The sequence below is a fragment of the Galleria mellonella genome, unplaced genomic scaffold (assembly GCF_026898425.1).
Source record: "Galleria mellonella isolate WM207_F2 unplaced genomic scaffold, CSIRO_AGI_GalMel_v1 utg64, whole genome shotgun sequence".
Classification (NCBI taxonomy): domain Eukaryota; kingdom Metazoa; phylum Arthropoda; class Insecta; order Lepidoptera; family Pyralidae; genus Galleria; species Galleria mellonella.
The window spans coordinates 9,755,959-9,779,829 of record NW_026442133.1 but is presented as its reverse complement, the minus strand read 5'-3'; the positions used below and the strand labels follow the sequence as shown (position 1 = coordinate 9,779,829).

The following is a 23,871-nucleotide window of genomic DNA, read 5'->3' as shown; positions in this document are numbered from 1 at the left end:
GAGTTTCGTATACTACAAATTAAATGACAGGAAATGTAACAGATTTAAGATAGAATATTACTACATATATTTATAGTGAAAGTAATTTTTGTTTCAACAGAACATTAACAAAACAAGTTGCTAGGTAACGCACAGATAAAGAAGAACACTTTGTCGTTAGACAAAGACCTCTTCTTAACAATATTAACAAATATTTTGGAATAGAATTGTTCTTAGGATATTAAATATATATACTTATTATCTCGTAAATATCTGGGCCTCTAGGCAAGTGGCAAGCGAATTCGTCGATGGAATCGACATCGCTAGCGAGTCTGTGAGTTGGAATGAGTCCCCCGGCGTTGCTATCTCATTATATCTTACAAACTCGCTAGCGATGTCGATTCCATCGACGAATTCGTTTGCTATTTGTCTAGAGGCCTTGTGCTTCAAATAAAAATAAAACAGTCAAAAATATCACAGAATACCTATATTCTAACTCTAGTGTTGCCAAAGAAAATGGACAGGAATTTGCCAAAAATTGGATTGGAATTAGCCTAGTCGCCTAAAACTCGGTAAAATTATTAGAATAGAATAGAATAGAATAGAAATCATTTATTCAAATAAACTTACATTGAAGCACTTTTGAAAAGTCATTACATTTTTTTTTAATTTACCGCTCGTTCGGAAAGCTGTCTCATCACAAGAAGAACGAGCAAGAAACTTGCGTGATGCTCTTTTAAATAATTTTATTATTATTTTACATTTTTAAGTTTAATTGTGTGAATACAAACCACCAATTAGCACTAATTCAATTAAATACTCAAAAAGAAAAAAAAAAATTGAATACATAACCAACTGGTTAAACAATTAATAAGAGGAAATCAGTCATAGTGATTAGAGCAGACCAGTCCCTACAAGCAGCACCCGTTCACGAGTATGACGGATGAGCCAGCCATCACTGCGCTCGACCATATTTTAGGGAGCCCAATGACCCGGCCCACCACGCCGCCACAAGTCTGGACATTTTAGTGAGCATGACTACTCAAAACATTAGACCACGTCAAAGCTACTCACAATTGCCATCTGATAGTTATAGTATTCACATTTTACATAAGAATGCATGCGGCAATTAATACAAAAAACCGCTACGCTTTCATATTTCTAAAATTAATCAATTAAATCAAGAAAGCAATGAGAAAATAAAATTATAACGTTGTATGCTAATAAACTAATTATTTACTTGATATGTTGTCATCTATGAATTCGTCTATCCTGTAATAGGCTTTCTTACATAAAAATTGTTTAATATAAGATTTGAATTGCCTCTCTGTCAGATTTAATGCAGATTCCGGCAGTTTATTATAAAATCTTATGCAATTACCATAGAATGAATTACTGATTTTGTGCAGACGGCATTTAGGTAAAATAAGCTTATTTATATTGCGTAAGTTTCTACTTGTACAGTCTTTGAGTTTTTAAAACTCGCTAAGTTCTTCCGTGTATACATAATATTTTCATAAATGTATTGTGAAGTAACTGTGAGGATATTTGAGTCTTTAAAGCACTGACGTAATGACTCTCTTGAACCCATACCATAAATAGAACGTATGGCTCTCTTTTGTAAAACAAATATAGTATTTATATCGGCTGCTTTACCCCACAGCAGTATGCCATAAGACATTATGCTATGGAAATAACTAAAATATACAAGTTTAGCCGTCGCCACGTCTGTTAATTGCCTAATTCTTCTAATTGCATATGCAGCAGAACTGAGTCTACTGGCCAATTTTGAAATATGGGGCCCCCATTGTAATTTCGAGTCCACTGTTATACCTAAAAAAACTGTATCATTAACAAAATTTACTATTTCGTCATTAAGCAATAACTGTGTATTTATTAGTCTTACATTAGGAAGTGTAAATTTTATACACTTTGTTTTGCTGGAATTTAATAATAGGTTATTACATGTAAACCAATTTAATATTGCAGACATAGCACAATTAACATCGTCTAATTGATTACTTTGACGTCCAATTTTAAACACTAACGAAGTATCATCCGCAAACAGCACTATATCTGCAATTTTCTCTACCATAAAGGGAAGGTCATTTATGTAGATTAAAAGAGAAAGGGGCCTAAGATTGACCCTTGTGGAACGCCCATCTTAATATTAGCTCCCTTAGATTTTACACCGTCAATATCTACAGTTTGAACCCTATCCTCTAAATAAGTTCTCATTAATTTTAGATCATTATCTCTTATACCATAATGTTCGAGCTTGTACAAAAGCGTTTTATGATCCACACAATCAAATGCCTTTGATAGGTCACAAAAAACTCCGAGTGCATCCTGTGACCTCTCCCAAGATTCGAAAATATGTGTCATTAGCGCAACACCTGCGTCAGTGGTAGACTTGCCGGCGGTGAAACCATATTGCTGACTGTGAAGCAGTCCGTTAACCCTGAAGTGATGTAACATTTGATTTAACATTATCTTTTCAAACACCTTACTTAGAACTGGCAAAATAGATATAGGTCTATAGTTCCCTGGCTCAAATTTATCTCCTGATTTAAATAGTGGGATTAATTTGCTAAATTTCATTAAATGTGGAAAAACGCCATTATCAATACATTTATTAAAAATAGTGGCTAGATATGGAGCAACAATATCTATGAAAGAACTAACTACTTTTACAGACATGCCCCAAAGGTCTTCCGTATTTTTTAAATTTAGCTGTTTGAATATTTTTATGATATGAAAGGGGCTAACATGTGAAAATTTAAATCTTAAAGAACAACAACCGATATTAGTCTCTAGTAATTTTTTTGCTCGAGATTGAGATGAGTCCAGAGAAGATGTAATATCAATCGGAATATTAGCAAAAAAATCTTCAAAAATATTAACTACATCTTTTGTTGTTGTTATTAATTTATTATCATAATTTAATGTAAATTGATTACAGGCTATTTTAGATCTTCCAGTTTCTTTATTTATAATGCTCCAGATGGTTTTAATTTTGTCAGAAGACTGCTTAATTTGTTTATTAAAATAATTAGACTTAGCCATAATACAAACTTTTTTAAAAATTTTAGAATAATTTTTTACATAAGTGGTGAATTTGTCATCAAATCGATATTTTTTTTGATCGTATAAATCAAACAAAATATTTCTACTTTTAAGTATTCCTACTGTTGCCCATTCCGTGAATTTAGATTTAACATGAACTTCTTTTTTCTTGAAAAATTGTTCATATTCTCCGGATAAAATATTAATTAGCTTGGTGTAAAGATAATCAGGATTATTACTAGATTGTAACAGCAAATCCAATTTATTTTTAATCGCGCTTTTGTATTTATTAATATTGTAAACGTTTATTTGTCTTTTTGATTTTTTATTATTGTTGACTTTATTGATTTGACTGCTAAACTTAACAACTTGACCACAGTGATCTGAAGGAAGTTTATTTATTATGAATTTTTCTGTATACTCGCAGTTACAAAAAACATTGTCAAGACAAGTAGCAGACGTGGCAGTTACACGAGTGGGTTCATGAAAGACATGACATAAATCAAATGACTGAAATAAACTAATAATTTTTGTACATGTGGGTGTGTTACAAAGAATATCAACGTTAAAATCTCCACATACAATAATTTTTTTAATACTATTAAATACTTTTTTTAAAATATCCTCCATCACCCCTTCAAAAACATTGTAATCACTATTAGGAGGCCTGTACACACATATAAGGATATATTAGTTTCTAGACCCCTTAAATTTTTTTCCAAAGGGGTTAAAATTAAAAAAAACTGACATATGACATTTAACCCCATAAAATTACCTGTTCTCCATCTAATAAGATTAGGAGTCTAAGAGAAAATAGTCTCATTTGATTACAATGATTCATGACAATGATTTCTTATGTTGCAAAAGTGATAAATCTAATTGCTATAACAATACAAAATGTATTTCTCATAGCTTCTTTCACTGGGAAAATTATTGTTGCTGTAGCGACGACCATCTCCTCGTTGATAGTCGATGCCATTAGATATGTATTTTTATTTATTCAAATCACATACGAAGACAATATATCGATATTCACGGAAGACATACCAAATTTTGTGGATAATGTGATATACACAGTTGGCGATCAATTGAGTTACCTGCAGAGAGGTGTAATGTTTATTTTTCAAACATTAACCCGTCGAATTTCCCTGACTGTTAATTCTGTAAAGAATCTCATTACAGCAGTGTTTGTAGTATTTGGTGAAGTCATATTTTTGTTCAAGAATGGAATAATATTATTAGGTGACACTTTATGGCTTATTATAACATTTATACCTGTGCATCTTCCTCAACTACTTAAAGCAGGATTCATGAGCCTACATAACATTATAAGGAGTTATGTTGTTGATATGTATATGAATTTATTGACGATTACAAATTTTCTAACAGATGTGCCTTTAGAATCTTTTATAGGAATTATAAGTGCTATTATCATTGTGCGCTTAATAATTCATTTTAGAGAGACTATACAGACTCAAATTGTGGAATTTTATTGGTTTTTTGTAAGAAAATTCATGTACTTTTATTATACACTTTACAACTACTTTACTGACTCAGAGGTAAGAGTCATAACACATATGGCAACTGGTCAAGACATTACTTCAAGAGAAGTGAATTTTAGTGAAAATGATGTAGATGATACCAATAACCCTGCTGACGCTCTCTGTGTTATTTGCCAAGAAAGACAAAAGTGTGTATTAACATTGCCATGTCGTCATGTGTGCTTGTGCACAGAATGTTGTCGTCGTTTGTATGGCTATCAACGTACTTGCCCAATTTGTAGGACATTTATTTATCACTCTGTCACTGTTTATTTGTGACAGTTCAGATATCTCATAATATATATAATAATGATTTAACATTCCTGTAGATAAAAGCATTTAAATAGACTGCTAATGTATGTAACAATATTTATTGGTTATAGCAGTCCACAATTGGTTATTGCAAATAATATCAACCTAATTAATGCTTAATTTTTCCAGAAGCAACTTTATGCTCATAATGTAAACTTTCTGAAATTAATAGCTAATATTTTTATATTGTCAATATGATTTTCTTTAAAAAATAATTCTCAACTATGTGTTATTAGAATATTTACAAACATAGGTATACTGTTATTAAAATATTAATTCAATAGTAAGCAGTTTAAATTCAATTTAAAGTTTTTATTTATATAAACATGTAACCTCACCTTTTTTTACACAGCCAAATGAAGGGGATTTTGAATAGTTTCTAAAGTATGTACTTGTTACAAAATAATGAAAGAATACACAATGAAGAATACATATGAGTAATTTTTTTTATTTTATTCCATCTATAAGTAATTTAACTGTCTGTATTATAAAAGTAGATATATATATCACAATTATATGACTAGTCAGTCATAAAATCTAACTACTATTATGTAGTAATCCATAAAATAGATTTGTATGATCTATTATATTATATAAATAAAACTAATATCTGTAGTGATTACTCTATACCTTTTATTATTAATAATAAATAATGTTACATACCTACATAATTACTGTGTAGTCCCAGCATAGAATAAACCACTCCTTCCTTTCCTATAGGTGTCATAAGGGGTGACTAAGGGAATTTAAACTAGATATAGTAGCAGTTTGTTTTATAACAAAGTAAGGTACTAACTGCACACAAGAACATTGTTTTAATTATTTATTTATGAAACTAAATACAAATTTATAATTATTATTATTACAGCTATTAACTGTCCACTACTGAACACAGATCTTCCCTATAAGGGGAGTTTTGCCTGTAGTTGCTACACTTGAAAGGCAGGTTGATAACTGCTAAGCTTTGGTGATATTTTAAGAGGAACACTCATCCAGTTATTTGACTATTGAGATAGCGTCTTATGGCACTCATGGGAAAGGAAACGGTGGCCCTATCTGTGCTAGGACCACTCTTTTTTAATTTAATAAAAAAATATTATTATTTTAATTATTCACAACGATTTTAATTTTTCCTATACTAAAGTTCTTCTATTCCTGACATTAAAATTTAAATCTTTAAATGATATTTGTACATCCTTAAACATATTTAGCATACAAACAGCTGTTACAACTACTAAAAAACCACAAAAACTACCTAAAATGTCAGTACTTTTCATATGTTCCCATTCTCTGAACAATATACTGGAGGCAATAATGACTAATACTGTAAACATCACATAATACACAGGAGTTACAACACTTGTATTAAATATATCTAATGATTTATTTAAATAATTCATTTGTATTATAATACATACAATAGAAGTAATTAAAAGTAACCAAAAGGATTTATTTTGTACACTGTTGATTTCAGTAGTAATAGTTTCTTTTATGGCTAATGCTACTGCTTTACAAAATACAACAGTTAGACTACCTATAGCAGAACACAAAAATAAATATATGGAAATGTTTGTGTTACCAAATCTTGGAACAAAAACTATTTTGATAATAAAACTAATAATGAATATTGTTGCCACATATGAAATAAATACATCATTACTTAATTTATCAAGTAGTTCTGTAAATGTTTGGATTTCTTCTGATTTTGGTGAATGTATTACAAATATTATTGTACCAATAATACATAGAAAGCATCCCATCTGAAAATTGAGAAAAAATATTGCTTTATTCTCAAATCTTTAATATTAAAAGAGAATGCCTATATGACTGTCAAAAGACACCTAGTATTGGTATTAAACCTGTTGCATCACTATGAAATTTCACTGAACATAAAATATTCTTTAAAAACTTTGAAATAATATTGGTTATTTCTTAATAAATCACCAGGTTTCACAGTAATTAACTCATCTATTTTAAATTTAACTAGGGCTTTCAGTAGAAGTAGAACTCTTAAGTATAAAAGTTTAACTTATTACACACTACAACTAGCTAAATTATGCACCACCACTTAAATATTTTATTACAACAAGTATGTTTTACATACCTGTTGTAAAAAAATTAATAATCACAATGAATGCACAAAAAGTAAAAAAAGATAGAGCGAAATACACTTTACTCACCAGTAGATAGCTATCAGTGAATGATAATTGACAATAATTAAATGACAGGTATGATCTAAAATTGATTTAATTGAATCGTTTGGACCTCAATATTATTGTTAACATTTAAGAGTACATATTATTATGAGATGAACATCTATGATAATGAAATAGTATATACAGAAACTATTAAAAAGTAGGTAGGTACATAAATAAGTTTAGTGAGAAAATATAATAAAGACATATCTATCCATAATCCAGGGATATGCAAATTTGCTGTTACTTGATAAAGTCATATTGAGTAAATATAAGAATTATTGATATGAAAGCACTGACAAATCAAATTTCAGCAATACTGCTAATGGGCCTTTTGCTGCTGTAATTGGCCCTTTTATTACAAAGTTACCTTTCCAATAAAATTAAGTTTTTCCTGGAGGAATTTTGAAGATAGTACTGCTGCTACAAGTACACTCAGTGCACCCAAAGGAGTAACTAATGCTGCAGGGGTGAATGCATATGCCAAGAGGTTTGCGCCTTCTCCAACGGCCACTGTAAGATAAATACTGTATAAAGGATTTTTTATGTCAGACCTATAAACAATAGGTAATTAACTTACTTGTTGCCAAACCTAACCACCACGTCCATTGTTTGAGGTATGCGAACCCTCCGGCTGAAGCTCGAAGGTTTCCGGAAGCCGAAATTTTAATTAATGCTGATTTTTTTATAACAAAACTTGATCCTATAAATATACTGGACGATACTGCAAGACTTAAACCGATAAAAAAGGAATCAGATTTGTCCGTCATTAGTTGAAGACGAACTTTTTAATATCTACTGACCCAATTTTTCATAATGGATTGGACGAAACTTTTCACGAAAATTACTAATGCTTAAAGATATATTTAAGAAAAGAAATATCAATTACTTTATAATTTTATTTAGATAGAATTATAAATTTCAAAATAAACATTAGAGAACTATGTTTTTTTTTATATTAAAACAAAAACATAGATTACAGACACCGGAGTCGATTCTGAGGCGCCATTTCTCTAGCCGTATATCTTAACCTAATATTTTAATTTGATTACATGGACCATCATAAATTAAAATAATAATAATAATTTTGATTTAAATCTATTAGACCATTAATTATTATGGGTCTTACAATACAGATTTTCCTATGATATTAAAAAGAAATTTTAATTTTAAAGTTAAAAAATGGCATCTCAGAATCGACCCATTTTTTTTTCTTATGACACAGTGTAATAGATAGGTATTTTTGAGATCATAGATACTATTACTTGGTCTATGTTAGTGATGTGACTTATCTTGGTAAATTAGTTCTAGTTTCCATGACTACTGTCCTTGTTGATTTTGAGACATAGAAAATAAAGTTGTTTAAATTTTATCTCTTTTTAATTATTAAGTTAAACGCTTCAGAGTGTATGAATGATCTTATAATCCACTGCGTCTACCTTTGCGAAATTCTAAACTTCACACAGCACAAAGTGCATCCGCCAAAAACAAAGTTTGGGAATCAGCATTTTAGTAAAGGAGTTTTAGACGACGGAGTTTAGGATAAGGATCAGAAAAGTTGAATAATGAATAATATAAGGAAAAGGACAGATACCTAAATAGATATTACAATATATTTAACCTTAAAAATATATATGTATATGTAAAATACATAAACTAAGAAAATTTACAACTTAATATTATTCATAACAATAAAAGAGGAAATCAAATTATTTACTTATAAATTATCAAGAAACAATAATACTGGAACTGATGTAGGTAAAAGGAATATGATTGAAGGAAAGGATGGTTTGATTGAAACTCAACAGAATGGTCATAGAAACGATAATTTAGAGAATGTGTCCATTCAAATCAAACCACATCTGTGCCACAATTGCATATATTATTATTCACAATTTTTAACTTAGCCAAATGAGAAGGGAAACTCACATGGCCAAGTCTCATCCGAATAATAGAAGACGTAGCACGTTTATTAATACTATTAATACGGTAAAACCATGGTTTACAGGGAATAATAGGCTGAATATTAAATATATATATAATGTATAATAAATATATAATAATATATAATAGTAATGGCGGGTCTTAACTTGACAGCTAATAGGCCAAGACTCATTCTATTATCTATTATATCTATTTAATAAACATGTACAAACAAAGGTTTGTACATTTTATTAAATAGATTAAATCTGTTTTTTTACTAACTACACTACGATAGTTCCACTGCAGAACTTTGGTTTGGTTGTCCGTTCTTTTTATTATTTAAAATATTAATGAATACATTTGAAAGTGTTGAAGTATAGTTTATTGTGAACTTTATATAGCAACCCTAACTTTGTTTATGGTATTATAAAATAAAAAAAAAAAATCTTCGTGTGTGTCAATGACAGAACTGAAAAAGGTTGTTTTTTTTATTTCTCTTTTGATCGTTAAGAGAGTCCATTTAGTTGACTTTAATAACATATTTATTTGACGTGTAATAACAATAATAATCATAACAGGTTATGGCCCAGCCTGATTTTCCATTTATATGGTATTGTAATTATTCGTACAAAACTAGAACAATTTTCACAAGTCACAGCCGCCATTTTTTTTTTGAATGCGAGTGAAAGTTTTTTGTTCAGAACATTTTGAGAGAGGTGTCAATAATGTCTGTGCGATTAGATAAAATCACAGTGGACAAGTTGGAGGGTGAAAGGTAATTGGATTTCATGGAAATTCGATATCAACTTACAAATAAAATGGCCACATGGAGTTGAGGACCATGTGACCGGTGTAGCGCAACAACCAAAAGATGGAGAAGAACCAAAGTCTTTCAAATTATACCATGAAAAGGAATCAATTGCAAGGTATTTAATAGGTTCAACATTTTAGAGAGACGATTTTACACAGCACATTTTAACCTGCAAAAAAAAAGTGCGAAAGAAATGTGATACCTTCATGCTGTGTATGAACAGAAAAATGAAAGAAGATAATGGATCTTTTGTACTGCGAGCTATTTACTATAAAAAGTTACCAGAGGACAAAACGGTAGCTGAACGCATGTCTCTAGAGTTACAAAGACTGTATACTCAATTAAACTTAGAATTGAAAAATGAAGGCAGTACTTTGCCTCAGTCCTTACTTTTAAACAGAATACTGAATACATTGCCTGTTAACTATCTTGAGTTCAAAAATGCATGGGAATCTGTCCCTGCATCAAGGATAGAAATGTAACCACATTAATGGAATCGTCTTTGTTTAGATGAGCAAAGATTGAATGAATCCAGCAAACCTGAAAGTGAAGTCAAGAAATGTAATAGTTTTGCAAAGACTGAAAAGTACGTATATATAATAAAGGATGTACCTGTTTGTATATATATTTTAAAGAAAAGGACATATCAAAAAACATTGTTTTAAATTTAAAAATAAACAAAAATCTGATTCTACAAATGGACAGATGCTTTTGTTGCACATAGAAAACAGAGATAACTAAAGAGGACAGAAAGATAGTTTTATCTAGAGATGTTAAATTCCTACCAGAACAAGTATGTGTTGATATTTTTAAGAGAGAGATTTAACAGAGCAGCAGTCTAAACATCAGAGAGAGATCCTCTTAACTGTTAAAAATCATGATTTTGTGATATCCTTAATTCCTGATGCTGATGAAGTCAACAGCAGCAAAGTTCAGAAAGTGACAAGAGGACATGCATCATTGTCGATTCTATGGTTATTTAGAATTAAAAATGAGGCTGTAAAATTGATCCAAAGCTCAACATGTGACCAGGTTCCAAGTTCAGGTAAAGATTTTATACATAATTCATGTGATAGTGATCCTGTGTTCTTAGACTGTGATAATTTATCAGAAAGTGAAAGTGAGTCAGTGATAAATGTGGATCCATTGTGTAGTGGTAACAGTAATGGAAATGTCGAAAGTAAAAATTCTCAACGATATCCATATGGAATAGAAGATAAAGGAGTTTCCAAACTATCATGTGTATATGTGCATGGAATCTGATGATGAATGTTTACATTTTGATGATTTTGATAATTTACCAGCTTGTTGGAAAGATGCTATTAATGCTGAACTTTCATCATTGGATATTAATAATACTTGGTCTATTGTAGATTTACCAAAGGGTGTAACCCCTATAGATAGCAAATGGGTATTTAAAATAAAGAAAGACAGTGACAACAATATTGTCAAATATAAGGCTAAGGTTAGTTGCAAAGTGGGTATAATCAAAGATTTGGTATTGATTATCATGATACATATTCACCAGTTGTTCCGTATCTAGTGCACTTAGAATTCTTTTTTCTTTGGCAATTCAGTTTGATTGGTTTATAGACCATTGGGATGTTGTTATCAGCTTTTCTTCATGGAACATTAAATGAAGATGTTTTTATGTATATGCCAAAGAGCTTGTTAATTGATAAAGGTAAAAATGATAATGTGCCTAAGGTATGCAAACTAAACAAAGCTATGTATGGACTGAAGCAGGCAGCCTCAAGTTGGAATAAAGAGTTGCATAATGCTTTGATTAATATTGGTTTTAAGCAGTCTGTTCATGAACCATGTATTTATATTCTCAAACAAGATAACCTTTATTTAATTTTAGCAATTTATGTGGATGACATTTTTGCATTTGGTAATAATCAAAAGAAAAAGCATGATATATTTTCTCTACTAGATAGTAAATTTAAATTAAAGAATTTAGGTCCCATAGAACATGCCCTAAGTTTGAGAATAAGAAGAGTAGGTTCAGAATTAATTGTTGATCAGAAAAGGTATATAGAAAATATATTAAGTGTGTATGGAATGCTAGACTGCAAACCTGTAAATTCACCAATTCTACCAGGTTTGAGGATGAGTTTAAAAGTGACACCGTTGATCCAAAAATTCCATATCAAAATTTAATTGACTGAAGCTTGATGTATATTGCTTCTAAATAAACCAGACCAGACATATTACATTGCAGTTTGTGTATTATCTCAATATAATAATTGTTATACAAAAGAACATTTTGTACAGGTATATATGATATGTAAAATATCTGAAAATTACAATTAATTATTATTTAGTATATAAGAAGTCAAATTAACTTCAGTTTATATGGATATGTTGATGCCGATTGGGCAAATTCAGAAGACAGGAGATCATATTCCGATTAGTGTTTAAACTTGGTGATAATCTTATTGCAAATGAAAGTAAAAAGCAATATTGTGTTTCATTATCATCAACTGAAGAAGGAATATGTTGCCAAGTCTCAGGGTGCCAATAATAGGAGGCTATTTTCTTAAAGAATATTATTAAAGAACTATATGTAGAGATGATAGATAAACCTATTATTTTATATATATACAACCAGTCATGTCATAAGATAGCCTGTCTCCAAGGTAAATAGTAATGGACTAAATGCACATAGACATTAAATTTCATTTTATTAGAGAAGCAGTTGAGAGTAACAAAATAGAGATTAAGTATTTGTCTACTCAGTGTATGGTGGCTGATATGTTCACCAATCTCCATCTGAGTTCTGTAAAAATAAGTAATTTTATGAAAGATATTTCACTGTATCAGAAATTATAAGTTTATTTTTTATATATATATATTTTTATATATATATATATATATATATATATATATATATATATATATATAAAGTTTGGTTATATATATATATAAGTATAGTTTATATAACTTATATATAGCAACCCTAACTTTGTTTATGGTATTATAAAATAAAAAAAAAAAAATCTTTATGTGTGTAATGACAGAACTGAAAAAGGTTGTTTTTTATTTCTCTTCTCCATCGTTAATAATCCATTTAGTTGACTTGTAATAACATATTTATTTGACGTGTAATAACAATAATAATCATAACAGAAAGAGAAGCAACGTTGGACGGTGGAATGATATTAAATTGTGTTAATAAATTTAAAAGAGCTATTACTATTTCAGAAATAGATTGTTTAGTTAATAAAATAGTTTTGTTTATTAATCTTGCTGATTATAACCACATCCATCTGCAGGAGCAGGAGGATTGTAGTCTTTTGTTAAATTGATATATTCATTACGATCAAACCCATAGGAAGGTTTTGGAGGACGACGAATTTTTTCTATGACGGTTTTTTATAAGATTTATTAGAATGAGGAGAAATTACATTATGAATCCCATTCTGGTTTAAGTTTACTGTACTATTTACAATAACTGGATTAGATCTTAGAGTGTCAGCATATGATTTAATAGAAGGAGCATGCAATTTGCTTGTTTCAGCGTAGGAGAAGCAACTTTTAGCCATTGTTTCTTTAATTGCCTTTTGCCTTGAAAATTATGGACATTTTTTGCTGTTTGCCTGGTGAGCACCTTGGTATAAACAGAAGTAAAAATCTTCTTCATGAACAAAACAAGATTATCCAGAGTGGCGATGACCACACTTATAACAACGTGGAACAGATCTACATTGATTTTTAATATGGCCATACCTACAGTAATTATAACACTGAATGGTAGGGTATATATACAAATCAACAGGCAACGAATTATAACACATGAAAACTCGTTTAGGTAACACTTGACCATCAAAAGTTATAACAATGGATTCAGTCATTACAAATTCAGATTTACCGTTAACACGAGACTTTCTATTTAAACGCCTAACTTTCAAAATTTTGCCACAACCTAATGGAACTGAAATATTTTCTATAATTTCCTCATCAGACCAGGTAGTTGGGATGCCCCTTATTATTCCCATTCTTGTTAAATTGAATGTTGGTATAAAGGCTTTATAATTATGAGATTTTAAATCCATACTATTTATAAAAGAATTAGCATCTGTATAATTAGAGAAAGCTAATGATAATCTATTTCGCCCTATCTTTTTCAGACTACCATCAATTACATTTTTGAAAGGGTTTTTCTGAAGAAAACGTCCAAAGGCTATTGGGTGAAGTGAAGAATTATCATCCGGGGATGATAAAATTTTCTGTATGTGAACGGTGAATGAAGCAGAATCATGAGGTTCATAATAAACTCTACTAATAAAGTTCTGTGGACGAGATGAGTCATTCTCCTGATTATTTATTAAATTATTGTCATAAGATTGTTGCTGGTTTTCCTCGTTGAATTGAGTACACTCACATGAAAATTTATTCTTATTATTTTCACTTCCTCGATTCCTTCTACGCTTTTTATTGCAATGCCTACAAACATTGACGGCTACCGATTTACGTTTTCATTTTGTTCTAGAATTATCAGAAATATTAACAGAGCAATCTGTGTCCATAGAGTCCTCATTATTGCTAATAATTACATGAAGAGCGACCTCGGGGACACGGGATCATCCGGGGGGTCCATATATTAAAAAGAAATATATACAAAAACTTAACTAGTTTACAGCTACTATTACACAAATCTAATATATACAAAAATAAACTAATATAAATGCTATTTGTAACTTATCTGATCGATATTATAATAAAAAAATAATATTAATGCAGAAAAACTCGACGGCCAAATTTTACGTATTCCGCTCTTTTTTTTTCTCTCGACCCATTATTATCAAAGACTTTTTTTTTTTTTTATTGTGACTTTGGCGAAAGCCATCAGCCAAAAAGTAACAATTACAAGGTAACAATATAAAATTACAAGACAAATTACAAAAATTATTATAGTTATAAATTAATTATAATATACTAAGAAAGTATGTTAAGTAGAAAAGTATAAGTTACAATTACATATTTAAACTTCACCAATTGTTGAAATAATATAATTAAAAATTTCTTGGTACAAAATGGTATGTTTTAATAGATCCTGCACTGAAGTAGGAATATTTTGACATTTTAATAAATCTTGACATTGACAATTAAAAAGTAACCGTTGAAGTGAGAATTAAGGATAAATAAAAAAAATAAGATCCAAATCAGAAAAAATGTTTTGGCAGTATGTACAGATAGAATTATCCAATAAATTAATACGTTGCAAATGTGCAGGAAATTTACAATGACCTATCCGCAATCTATTTAATGTAGTATAATATTGTCTACCAAGAAAAACATTAGATTTTTCAAACCAAACCCTCGTTGAAGGCTCAGGCGAAATAACAGCCAACCTCAAAAAATTTGCCTTTACTTTTATCAAAGATTATACTCAAGACTCTAATATTATATCTGTGACTGTAGATTTGGCTACAGATAAAGTACTGACAAATCTATGATGATATGTCATGTTCAAAGATTTTGGAATAGAATTTGAATATTACTTATTCTTAGCTCATGACACGTAGCATTGTAAGTATGGTATTTTTTTATTTTGAAAAAAATATTTAACTTACTAAATTTTGAAGATTGATGGAGAAAAATAAAAAATCATATATAGAAGTAAGTTTTTTGTCACTCATGTAATAGTTACATAGTAAAACGTAGTGAAAATTGATAATTTTTTTATATATTAGGTAAACTTGAACGGAGTTGTAGGAATTTTAATAATTTTTTTGACATTTGGGTTAAAATAAAAAATTGCATCTGGCAACCCTGAATTGGCACGTCACCTATCATCTATTTATCTAAGAAAATTTTGCGAATCTAAATGTTTAAATTATTCTTGATTTGAAGTACTAAAATATTGTTAATTGCCTCTCAATCTTGTCTACTATTATTCTACAGCTGATGTTATATTCATTGGTTTGAAATTGTATTAGAATGCGATGCTACCTCGTCGTCGTAATATCGCAACGAGTCTAACAGACCGTACACCTTTACTGGACAACGAATTGGATACTTACGATAAATTGGATAAAAAAGAGTCTCCATTCTCTAAACCATATAAACAATCAAATAATTTTGTTTCTACTAAACGGAAAGAAGATTATTTTGCAGAAGACGATTTCAAATTCGATTTTCTGGAAGATTTTGTGTTTGAAACAGTAATGGCAGCTAGAGATAGAACTAATGAATTTATAGCAACCGTCCGTAGCCTTCAAGGTCGGACGCTTGCCAGACCAGTAGTAAGAGATGAGCGGAAAGCTGCAGTTCTTGAAACATACTCCCAGTTTATGAGCATGGCAAAAGTTATAAGTAAAAATATTTCAAGTACATATGCCAAGCTAGAAAAACTAGCCATGTGTGAGTTTTACACAATTTTTTTTATTGTAACCTAGTATCCCTATCTTTTCAATGTAGTCATGTCTTTTTGGAATGTGTCAAAACAATATTTATTTTTGTCCTGTTTTTTTTTTATGTACAATTTATTTATAATAATTGCATATGACTGTATTGTCTTTCTTTTTTTTAGTGGCTAAAAAGAAATCTTTGTTTGATGATCGACCAACAGAGATACAGGAATTAACATATATAATCAAAGGAGATCTAAGTTCTTTAAATCAACAGATTGCAAGGTTGGGAGAAATGCCAAGGGGTCGCCGAAGTATGCACAGCCATTCTTCTAGTGTTGTTGTTGCACTACAATCACGACTCGCTTCTATGAGTAATCAGTTTAAACAGGTACATTACAATAATCCTATTTTGTGTTAATATGAATGATCAGACATCAGTCAGTTGCCTTCATAAGTTTTCTGTGATGAATTAGAATATATTTGTGGTTAGCCACAGTCTGTTATTAGAGAGATTGTTTCATTTATAAAGTTTTAATTAATTTAAAATTCCATAAATAAAATTAACAATTATTGAACTGCCTTATAAAATTTAAATCAATATGTTTATGTATTTCAGGTTCTTGAAGTAAGGTCAGAAAATTTAAAACATCAAAATAATAGACGAGAACAATTTTCAAGAGTAACTCCAGTGGTGACAGAAGTACCATCTCTTCTTCAACAAGATGATGTGAGCATAGACTTTGGGGAAACCTCTGGTCTACAGGTGCAGAAATTTGCAATGAAGGATGACTCTGATACTTATGTGCAACAAAGAGCTGAAACTATGCATAACATAGAAAGTACAATTGTTGAGCTTGGGGGGATATTCCAGCAACTAGCCCATATGGTCAAAGAACAGGATGAAGCAATAGGAAGAATAGATGCTAACATTCAAGATGCCGAGATGAATGTAGAAGCAGGGCATAGAGAAATAATGAAGTATTTTCAAAACATCACAGGCAATAGGGCACTCATGTTTAAAGTATTTGGTGTTTTGATATTTTTCTTTATATTTTTTGTTGTGGTTATGGCTTAAACTAACATTTACACCCAATGCAAATAAAGTTTCCAGTCAGATAAAAAGTTGAAGTGAAATTAGTAAAGATTAAAGCTTATATAAAATGTATATAAATATATATAATAAGTACTTTCATAATAAAAAAAATAAACATTTATACCTTCAATGTCTAAATAGGTTGTTTATTTTTTATATAATGCAAACTGGCATAATAAAGTGGGCCAGAGCACAGGCTAAATCATCCATTTGTTACATTAAAGTTGTTTCTGTATCTGTGTTAAGATATTTGTGAACAAAACAATTATATTGACTTTTAATAAATAATATTTGATAAAAAACCCATTACAAATCTTAAATCTTCAGTGAGAAACATGGATGAGGGTAAAGGAGGTGGAGGGAGGAAATGTTAAATTTTGACAATAATATTTCTCATCATAACTCACCAATAGCCATTGGGTAATAATAGCATTTATTCAGTACTGGAATGACATACTTATGAACTGATTTCAAAAAAGGAAGAGGTTCTCATTTTTGTTTGTTACCTCATTATTCTGTCATTTATTAATTGATTTGGAATTTCTTTTTTATCTGAAAGGATATACTTTCAAATTGGTCCCATAGTAGTTTTATCAAAATCAATTCAGTACTTTTTATTTCAAATTGAGTGACTCTTCCTAGTAAAGCTTTAACCCTTTTAGTGCCATTGATTTTTACTCATATCTAATTAAAAATGCCAAAGAAATCTTTGTGTTGATATCATTTACCCTCATCTCTAAAAAACTGTATCTCCTCCAAAAATTATCCAATTTTAATATTTTTTTTACAGCAAGCTAAACAACGATTGATTTCACGAGCGCTATGACGCTCGTGGCACGTTTAGTTGCAATGCGCACGAGCGCGATGGCGCTCGTCGGCACTCAAAGGGTTAAACTGTAAACTTGAAATTTGTTTTTATAATGTATTTTGGTATTTCAAATATTTTTATTTCTTTGGTATAAAATCTAAAAAAACTACATAATAATGAATAAAATTGTATTATTAATTTCACATTAAAATCTATTGTTGTCTTCTGGTCACAAACAGACATTACATTATATAATTTCTATTATTTACTTAGGTACTATTTTCCCATTTTAGTTCTGTGAATGAAAGGTAATAAAATACCCTAAAGATGACTTAGTTCTATATATGTATAAAAATAATTATATTAATAAGCACTGTAAATACATATTTTTACGAACAGTATATCATTATTTAGTTATTTTTATTGTAGTTCACCTTTCATTAAAATTGTAAATATTAAAACAAATCCTTGAAGTCCATTCTGTTACACCATTCTCAAATCTATTTTTAAAATTTAAATTCCAATTTTATACCAAAATTGAAATGGTTAAGAACCAATATAAAAACTTAAACTTTTAATAGAATTAAGTTAAAATTACTACTAATTCAGTTCATATAGGTCCTGAACAAATTCCCTGTGATGTCAAATTGAAATTTTAAAGATAGGTTTAGAGTATGGTGCCACAGAATCAATCCCCGTATTTGACACAAATATTTTAAACACGAAATATTAGATTATATAATACACATCACAACCAGTAACACAAAGATTGAATTATGTTTTTTGGAAAGCAATTTTTTCTATGTGTATGGCCATATTATTAAAAACTAGCAGAATACCAATAGAATATTGTCACCGATCATACTTTTTTTCCTGACTCATTTAAAGTCTAGAGAATATCAATAATCTATACTTATACCAAATCTGTAGAGAGGTCAATTCTGTACATGAAATATATTTTCAAAATAACTATCAGGGGGTGATTAGTGATCGATACTGATGCCAAAAATGCAATCAGTAAATTTTTGTCTGTTTGTCTGTATGTTCGTTATAGAAACAAAAACTACTTGACGGATTTTCACGAAACTTGGTACAATTATTCTTCATACTCCTGGGCAGGTTATAATATACTTTTCTTTTTTTTTTTTTACAACACGGGGCAAACGAGCATGCGGCTCACCTGATGGTAAGTGACTACCGCCGCCCATGATCACCCACAACACCAATCACCATTTCATCACGCTATGATCAATAGGAGCAGAGTAGTGGAGGGAAATGTTGGGAAAACGGGAGTAGTTACTCCATTTTTAAGTTTCCGTCGTGTGTACAGCCTTAATGGCCACTTTTTAAAATGTAAAAATGTCCACCCGTGCGACGCCGGGACGGGCCGCTAGTGTAATATAAATTGATATTATTGATAAATGGAATTTAAATAAGTTCCATAGAGTTCTGTACCTTATTAAAAATATATATAAAAACTTAATCTTCAAATTATATATAAAACTTAGATTATACAGATTTATATAGTAGAAGAAATTTATATAGTAAGCTTAAGTTGAAAAGTAAAATACTTTATCTTCACTGTACTTGTACTTAAAATATTTTCCATTAGCAAAATAATTTAAATGGCCATTTTAAAAAACATAGTATTTTAATTTGTGAAAGTAGGATAAATGCTGTCGAAACAAGAGCTCTGAAAAGTATGTATGGAATTACATTAAAAAATATAGTGAGAAATAGTATGATTAGAGAAAAGTGTGCACTGAAAGATAATGTAGTGACAAAGATCGAAAAGTGAATGTTGCTTTGGTTTGAACATTTGAAGAGGATGGAGGAATGATGACGTACAAAAGAGATTTATCGAGCAGGAATGAATGGAGATATCAGTAAGGGCTGCCCTAAATGGACCAAATAGGTGATGTGCTACAGAAAAGCCAATTTAAAAGTACCCATGACCAGCAAGCATGTATAAATGACATGATTGGTGAATGTGAAAGTCTGATTCGATACATTGACACTCCATTGTTTTTTACCTACCTCAATGGGAAACATGAGTGACAGATATGTATGTATATTATATCAGAAAAAATAGTTCTAAATTCCAATTAAAAATATCAAATATCTGGGAAATATTTAATCAAATTTCTTGCAACATTGAAAAAAAAATGGCACACATTATCATGTTTTCTAAATTTTGATTTGTTTTTACACCCAATGGTCTGTCTACATCATATAGACATAGTACTTGTAATTTACTACTAACTGTTATAATAACAGACTGGAAATCGAAAAAAGAAATAATTACATTAGTGTGCTATAATGTAAATGTGAAAAGTTCTGAATTTATATGGAATTAAAGTTATAAAAGTATGTAAAAGTGAGATTGTTTGTTACTTCTTGGCACCTTAATGGTTTATCAATCAGTATGAAATTTGATATACATTTAGTATGGATGAAGAAGGATATAAGCTATTTTTTATTCAGGATAGTGAATATATCCAGGCAACATGCATGAAATTGTGGCTAGAGGTCAGTTTAATTTCAATTCATGGACATTCAGAAATTTATTTCAGTTAAATTGAATTATTTTTGTGCAAATAAAATTAATTCTTGTACTAAATATATCCAATTTTTCTATCTCACATTTAAAAAAAAAATGTAATGTGAAAAATGTGCAATTTAATAACTTTTTCTTATAATGTTATATCCAGGTACAGCATACTTAAATTTAATCAAATACATTCACTTAAACCTAATTCCCATTCAAAACATAAAAATAAGTAGAACTTGTTCATCATCATATCAGCTGTTTACTGATGAACATAGGCCTAGAACTTGTTCATACTACTGCTTAGTTTTGAGCTTATATTGTATAGGTGAATGGCCTACTTGTCTACCTCACTCTAACATGTTATTATGTTTTTCTCTTTTAGATTACCAATCTACATACTATATAATCTAAGTTTTAAAAATGTTTTATATAAGTTAATATAAGCATATATGCTTGCACTTAATGCTTAATTTTTATTTATTAGATATATATAAAATAATTACTAGCACATCCAAGATTGTGATGTATATACATTGTATTATTCTCAAAATACATTTCTTATTCTAATCAAACTACTTGAAAAATGGTGTTAAGTTCTCATATTATTTACAGTTTTTAAAAATATAAAATAACTTTCATTATAAGTAATATATGATTTATAAAAATTCATCACACCAATCCTTCAAACATTGATAACAATCAGCAGACTGTTTCGAGTTAGCACTGCAAGTCTCCTTCATCCATTCTTGAAATAACTCTTTATCTTTCTTTAGAATCAAAAATTGGCCAAGAACAACATAAGCCTGTAATTCAATATTTCCATATTATTTATTTTTATTATCTAAGAATGTAATCCTATATCTACATTATTGAAACCCTTGAAAAGGGCTTGGAACCTGTATTCTAATGTCTGTTTTTTTGTTCGTTCGGTTACTCACTACTTTAGGGGTATAGTTAAAGCATTAGAGATACAATTAAAGTTTACAGTATTTTAAAATTGTCATAGTCATAACTTTTAAAGCAACCAAAACAACCAAGTAAATTTTTGGTTTGACATTTAATTGATTTGAATCAAATGCTACGAGTTTGATAACTGATACAAAGGAATAGAAAGGTTATGTTATGATTAGATGTTACACGACGTAAACAAAGTATATTTAAAAACTGACCTTATCAAAACCAGCTGTTTCTAATCTTTTTCCTAAAACTTCACCAATACCAGCTAAATCAGTAACAGGTTTTTCGCCCATCGGTTCCGCAACAAAGTTCCTATGCTTTTGGGACGTGCTCGACATTGTGACGCTACCTAATGTAAGAGAATAAAAAAGAAATTATATGTGTTAATACGGTATATATGTAGAATAAAGCTAAATTTGATTCATTAAATAAAACTGCATAGACCGTTAAAATGTAAAACGGTGATACTATTAATGTATATCAAATATTTCCAAAAATATAAAAACAACAGGTAATCAATTTACATTCAAAGCTTCTTGCCCTATTGTTATATTAATTTGTGACAAATTTCTTTATCTGACAAAATAAATTGTTTATTACCTCTGCAAGTACTTATTTAATAAATAAACTTTGAAAAGTAATTAAATTAAGAGGTAATAAGAAAAGAATAACGATGTAGCGTAATTTTTTTTTATTAATATGTTTTACGGCTCTGGATACAAGTCCTTTTGAGCCCGGCATTATAAAAAATTCACTTTAAATTGAAGTCCATACGTCGCAAATATCACCATATCTATAATTATATATATCTATCTTATACCTAAGACTTACACACTATAATATATAAGTAAATCACCAAAATCTATATAAACAGAAAAAGAAACAAATGAAAGTTGAAATATTGAAATTCACACTGAAACGGTTACTTATTCAATCTGTGATCATAACAAGACCCACGAATTTTCACAATTTTTCCACCGTTTTTGAAATGAATCTGTATAAAGGCTTTAAAGGCTTTTATGGCCAAATCTCATACGGTTAATGGTAATAATAAATTGTTTGCTATCGGCGTCTTTATTACTATGGTACCAAGGTTGGGCGAGCAGACTACCTTGGATCTTGGCGTACCATTTTCCTTTTTCCTTACTGATGTTTACGTAGTAATCATTCCACAACAATTTTAGGGCATCTTTACGTGAGCAATGGAAGTCGGTAAATGGGACTTTCAGCACAGCAGAGTGGTCTTCATTATGAATATTTCGCGCGGTGTGATCAACTGCTTCATTTCCTAATATACTTTTATGACCAGGTACCCACATTAACATTATCTGTTTTCTACTATTATTGAGGTCATAAATAATTTCTCTAATATTATATAATATATAGTTTGAACTATATTTAAGACATTTTGTAAAGCTTTTAAAATACTTTGTGAGTCTCTCAATAAAACAAATTTTTCACTGTTTACATTATTTACAATAATATGTTGTAATGCTGTATATATAGCATAACTTTCAGCAGTAAATATGCTAGAATTATTATCAATCTTAAAACATCTTATTATTTGTAATTATGGATCATAGAAAGCTGGAGGTAACAATATCAGAAGTTTTTGAACCTGTATATATTCTATAGGAAGGCATGTCTTCATACAGCTTATATATATCAGCTTCATATACAATATTTGTTAACTGTGAACACTATTCATAATCTGTGACCTGTAACATAGAATAAGTATGTATTAGTTTATGGTAGATTGTATTTTATAAAAATCTCTCTGGTTCCTGCTTTGTAACATGGTCAGCGGAATAAAGCTTGCTTTGCGTAAATAACGGGTTTATTTAAAATTATCCATAAAATAACTGCTAAAACGTTCAATATTTTTCTCAATATTTACTGAAATATTATTAATAAGTATTATTATTATATAAATATTATTAATAAGTATTATATATATATATAAGTATTATTAATAAGGGCAAATGTTACTTTCTACATATTTAGTTTGAGAGTGAACATGCATAATAATTCTTAATAATTCAGGAAGATATCCTGACAAAAGTCTCTTAAAGTAAAAGCTTTAAACAGAATCTTTTAGCTATTTATAAACGTCTTATTATTAATGGGGGTATATTTGCTTCACACTCCATAGTATGTATATACTATGGAGTGTGAAGCTTTTACTTCAAATAATAGTTATGTAATAGATAGAATCATACCCCATAATGTTCTAGAATCAAACACATCTATCCCTTATGTTGACTTTAAGAGACTTT

General features: G+C 29.6%; 4 protein-coding genes and 1 long non-coding RNA gene across 7 annotated transcripts; 2 read left to right on the top strand and 3 right to left on the bottom strand.

Moving 5' to 3' along the window:
- Positions 1 to 710: 710 nt before the first annotated feature.
- LOC128201868 (uncharacterized) lies at positions 711 to 3,675 on the bottom strand. The gene is made up of 2 exons (XM_052900145.1): positions 2,244 to 3,675; positions 711 to 1,812 (listed from the first exon to the last, which is right to left on the bottom strand). The coding sequence occupies exons 1-2, from the start codon at positions 3,673 to 3,675 to the stop codon at positions 1,415 to 1,417; spliced, it is 1,830 nt and encodes a 609-aa protein (XP_052756105.1). The 3' UTR covers positions 711 to 1,414.
- Positions 3,676 to 5,509: 1,834 nt separating this feature from the next.
- LOC113510356 (magnesium transporter NIPA2) lies at positions 5,510 to 8,091 on the bottom strand. 2 transcript variants are annotated; one of them, XM_026893806.2, is made up of 3 exons: positions 7,674 to 8,091; positions 7,464 to 7,606; positions 5,510 to 6,658 (listed from the first exon to the last, which is right to left on the bottom strand). In XM_026893806.2, the coding sequence occupies exons 1-3, from the start codon at positions 7,861 to 7,863 to the stop codon at positions 6,032 to 6,034; spliced, it is 960 nt and encodes a 319-aa protein (XP_026749607.2). In that variant the 5' UTR covers positions 7,864 to 8,091; the 3' UTR covers positions 5,510 to 6,031. The 2 variants fall into 2 exon arrangements, with proteins under 2 accessions (XP_026749607.2, XP_052756106.1); XM_052900146.1 differs by having other exon boundaries at positions 7,983 to 8,073.
- Positions 8,092 to 12,850: 4,759 nt separating this feature from the next.
- LOC128201871 (uncharacterized) lies at positions 12,851 to 14,176 on the top strand. Its single transcript, XR_008253484.1, has 2 exons — positions 12,851 to 13,641; positions 13,961 to 14,176. It is a non-coding gene; the product is annotated as an uncharacterized LOC128201871 (long non-coding RNA).
- Positions 14,177 to 15,591: 1,415 nt separating this feature from the next.
- On the top strand, positions 15,592 to 19,235 carry LOC113513460 (syntaxin-5). The gene is made up of 3 exons (XM_026897453.2): positions 15,592 to 16,196; positions 16,366 to 16,574; positions 16,803 to 19,235. Exons 1-3 carry the CDS (start codon positions 15,779 to 15,781, stop codon positions 17,259 to 17,261), a joined length of 1,086 nt encoding a protein of 361 aa, XP_026753254.1. The 5' UTR covers positions 15,592 to 15,778; the 3' UTR covers positions 17,262 to 19,235.
- LOC113512375 (barrier-to-autointegration factor) lies at positions 18,262 to 22,319 on the bottom strand. 2 transcript variants are annotated; one of them, XM_026896242.3, is made up of 3 exons: positions 22,196 to 22,319; positions 21,808 to 21,944; positions 18,262 to 21,441 (listed from the first exon to the last, which is right to left on the bottom strand). In XM_026896242.3, exons 2-3 carry the CDS (start codon positions 21,931 to 21,933, stop codon positions 21,295 to 21,297), a joined length of 273 nt encoding a protein of 90 aa, XP_026752043.1. In that variant the 5' UTR covers positions 21,934 to 21,944; positions 22,196 to 22,319; the 3' UTR covers positions 18,262 to 21,294. The 2 variants fall into 2 exon arrangements, with proteins under 2 accessions (XP_026752043.1, XP_026752044.1); XM_026896243.3 differs by having other exon boundaries at positions 22,120 to 22,270.
- Between the last annotated feature and the right edge of the window lie 1,552 nt (positions 22,320 to 23,871).

Bases quoted from the DNA above. Each gene is read 5' to 3' on its own strand.
- LOC113512375 (XM_026896242.3), bottom strand. From the start codon at position 21,933: ATGTCGAGCACGTCCCAAAAGCATAGGAACTTTGTTGCGGAACCGATG. The intron at 21,442-21,807 runs GTCAGTTTTTAA...ATTGAATTACAG, and splicing joins AAACAGCTGGTTTTGATAAG to GCTTATGTTGTTCTTGGCCA.
- LOC128201868 (XM_052900145.1), bottom strand. From the start codon at position 3,675: ATGGAGGATATTTTAAAAAAAGTATTTAATAGTATTAAAAAAATTATT. The intron at 1,813-2,243 runs GTATAAGAGATA...CAGTTTTTTTAG, and splicing joins GTACAAGCTCGAACATTATG to GTATAACAGTGGACTCGAAA.
- LOC113513460 (XM_026897453.2), top strand. From the start codon at position 15,779: ATGCTACCTCGTCGTCGTAATATCGCAACGAGTCTAACAGACCGTACA. The intron at 16,197-16,365 runs GTGAGTTTTACA...TCTTTTTTTTAG, and splicing joins GCTAGAAAAACTAGCCATGT to TGGCTAAAAAGAAATCTTTG. The intron at 16,575-16,802 runs GTACATTACAAT...TATGTATTTCAG, and splicing joins TGAGTAATCAGTTTAAACAG to GTTCTTGAAGTAAGGTCAGA.
- LOC113510356 (XM_026893806.2), bottom strand. From the start codon at position 7,863: ATGACGGACAAATCTGATTCCTTTTTTATCGGTTTAAGTCTTGCAGTA. The intron at 7,607-7,673 runs GTAAGTTAATTA...TTTATCTTACAG, and splicing joins GTGGTTAGGTTTGGCAACAA to TGGCCGTTGGAGAAGGCGCA. The intron at 6,659-7,463 runs GTAACTTTGTAA...CTCAATTTTCAG, and splicing joins AACTTAATTTTATTGGAAAG to ATGGGATGCTTTCTATGTAT.